At 42.4% G+C, this 2,807-nt stretch overlaps 1 protein-coding gene across 1 annotated transcript; it reads right to left on the bottom strand.

Annotated features, from left to right (window-relative positions):
* Positions 1 to 1,410: 1,410 nt before the first annotated feature.
* Positions 1,411 to 2,267, bottom strand: BCR41DRAFT_366135 (hypothetical protein; the record flags this gene model as incomplete). The annotated part of the gene is made up of 4 exons (XM_022026200.1): positions 1,411 to 1,665; positions 1,688 to 1,853; positions 1,887 to 1,981; positions 2,233 to 2,267. 4 exons carry the CDS (start codon positions 2,265 to 2,267, stop codon positions 1,626 to 1,628), a joined length of 336 nt encoding a protein of 111 aa, XP_021875050.1. The 3' UTR covers positions 1,411 to 1,625.
* Between the last annotated feature and the right edge of the window lie 540 nt (positions 2,268 to 2,807).

The following is a 2,807-nucleotide window of genomic DNA, read 5'->3' as shown; positions in this document are numbered from 1 at the left end:
CTTTTCTTCATGCTTGAACCTCGGCGGTCCTCCTGCATATGCGGTATTGATGTGAGTTTTTATGACACACTGTCCCGCATGTTTTAAATATCTAGGTGTTGCCTTAACACTCTGATCGTTGTTGATAACGAGCTCCTAAGCTTTAAGCTTGACGTGTATGTCGCCTGGGACCATGGAACGGAGGAATGTGACATTGTCACTTTTCTCCGAGGTTTGATCGGTTTCTCTTCAAGCATGATCCAGTAAATATTATCAATCATCTCCTTGGATGATGCTTGCTTGATCGGATGCTCCTCTGATGTGACCTGGAATGGCTTGTCGGGTCCCAACACAAAACTTATGGGTGGAAAGATAGGAATAGACAATAGAAACAACTTGCCACTTGCTTGAGAAAATTCCGATGATGCAGCTGCGGCAATTCGCTTGGTGTGCTCACTTCTCCTTGCTCAGGTTCTCTAAATAGTGATATTTTAGTTTATCTATTAGTGCCACATTATAAAATTGTGTCTGTGCCATTGTCATAAACAATGGCGAGTAAAAAGAAGTAAAAGAAACGATCGCTACTTTTTCCTTGGTCCCTTATCCCTGCTTGGCCTACTGGGCTTGTCGTCCTCCGCTTGAGTCGACTCACTTTTTCCTTTATTTGATCCGCTGTTCAACAAGCTAATATTGAATACGTCGTTTCTATTCGTTTGTCTTTGATGACAGGGGCTTCTTTGACTTTAGCTACTGAATAACCACCCTGTTCGTGATAAGGCAATATGATAAGCCAACGTGATAAGTAAGGCCTAAACAACAGCAACAAGGATATGTCATTCGAGCAAAAGCCGAGAGAAGACGGTGATGAGAGGTGTTCTTTGATGCAATTATGGCAAGTTGTATTATGGGCATCCTTAATTCTTGACCTTATCGCCGATTTTTGACTGTACGGAAACAGGATAATATTTACCCTCCGATTCTAATACAAAGACGATATCTGGTCCAGACAGGTTCTCTTTTGGAAACAAAAAAAAAAAAGCGAGATTAACTTGGATTCATGTATTGAGTCTTTGTTACAGTGAGTATCCAAGAATTCGTTCATTGTTATAATTCTGGAAGATTGAAATTAAACAAAGCGGGACTGAAATACTCAAAATGTGTGCCCTTTGTGCCAGACGTAGTGGGCATCTAGTAACACACTGTTAACCAATTTAACCAATCCAGGGTCATCCACTTCAAATATGTTAAATGCCATTGGCTCAACGACAATCGTAAATTCCTTCTTCCTTTGATTAACGACAGTTCGAGCAAACGAAGCCTCGACCGGAACAGGCTCATTGTACTCCAATATCAAGTCTTTACTATATAGTAACCTATTCTTTACGGCTCGACCGAAGGTTTCCCTGATGTCGACACTGGTTTTAATTCCTGCATCCCCTTTGTTAATACGCTTCAGAATCCTAGATTACTCATGGCATAGGTTACCAGATTCTTTATATCCTGGATCAGTGAGCGACCACACCAGGCCCTTGATTTCTTGCTTCCAAAGGCCTGCGTCGGCACGTCCAATGAGGTTTTCTATTATAGTGATCATTGGACGGAGACGACCACAGGACCAAGTATATAGCATCCCGATTGCTTGATCATTAAAATGGCCTCTCAGCTTTGATGCAGAGCTTGAGGAACCTTGTTTCTCCAAATATCGTACAAGTGTCTTGAAGTATGTCCGGACTTTTGCTTGATTATCCCATCTAGGAAACGATACTGCACTCTTGAACCTCGAGTCATCGAGAACTTCTCGATATTCCTTGAAGCTTTGCCAGTTCTCTTAATCCAAGCAGGATCATAAATACAAAAGCCTATCCCGCAAGGAACTATGCAGATTTGTAGTAAATTCTCTGATAAACCCTCCAATCCATGAAAGAATGCTGATAATATTGGTCGCTTAGTGTTGTCGTTATTAATAAACTGGTATTTAGCCTCCCCTCCCCATATCCTGCGTCTCGTTCAAAATAACCAAAAACATAGAGTTGCCTTGATGCCGCTCCGAAAGGACCCTGATTAGATTGTCGAACCAATCTTGCAGGAGCTTGTCAAGGCAATTAAAGCCAACTCCACCAAGTAATTCTGCTACTTTTGTGAAGAGCGCTAGGAATAAATCTGTCCTGGATGGAACCGAGTTTCCTCAATGAACTTCTCCAAGGACCTGTGGACACACTTGCAATAGCATCCATTGGCTAGGCGTCATTCTACCTTCGGACAAGTAAAAAGGGTAAATTGATGAGCATCAAATATAAAACATAAAGGCACTTTTGCTTACGTTCTTCAAGGGGTATACGAAAACCAAACTGCGATTAACCGCCTATGAACGCAAGACACAGAACATTTGGTGAGATTATAAACAAGCGTGGATATCCCAGACATCAAGGACCTTTTCCTCCTAATCTCCCATCCGTCTAGCATGGCTCCCAAGGTAATTGATGTGAGAGGGGATGATTCTGGCGAGATTGATGCCCTCAACAGCATGTAGCATTAATATACCGAGAACTATGAATATATTGACGACACAATCTAATATTGTATCACATTTTACCGGTCAAGCGCGTGGCAGCCTTGGCCACATTCTTGATGTTTTTTTATTCCATGTCCCTGGACGCCTAGAGATTCAGACGCACCGTCTTCACATACTGACACTGAATTGGCCGAACATACAACAAATATGATCTCATTGATCACAGGTTGCCATCCCGTGCACGCACCATGGGGCTAAAACGACATTTATGTCTTTAGAGCGGAGCTGTCATCCTAGCTCCTGGTTAAACGTTCTG

This window comes from Lobosporangium transversale (assembly GCF_002105155.1).
Source record: "Lobosporangium transversale strain NRRL 3116 chromosome Unknown BCR41scaffold_112, whole genome shotgun sequence".
Classification (NCBI taxonomy): Eukaryota; Fungi; Mortierellomycota; class Mortierellomycetes; order Mortierellales; family Mortierellaceae; genus Lobosporangium; species Lobosporangium transversale.
This window is presented reverse-complemented; position numbering and strand designations above follow the sequence as displayed.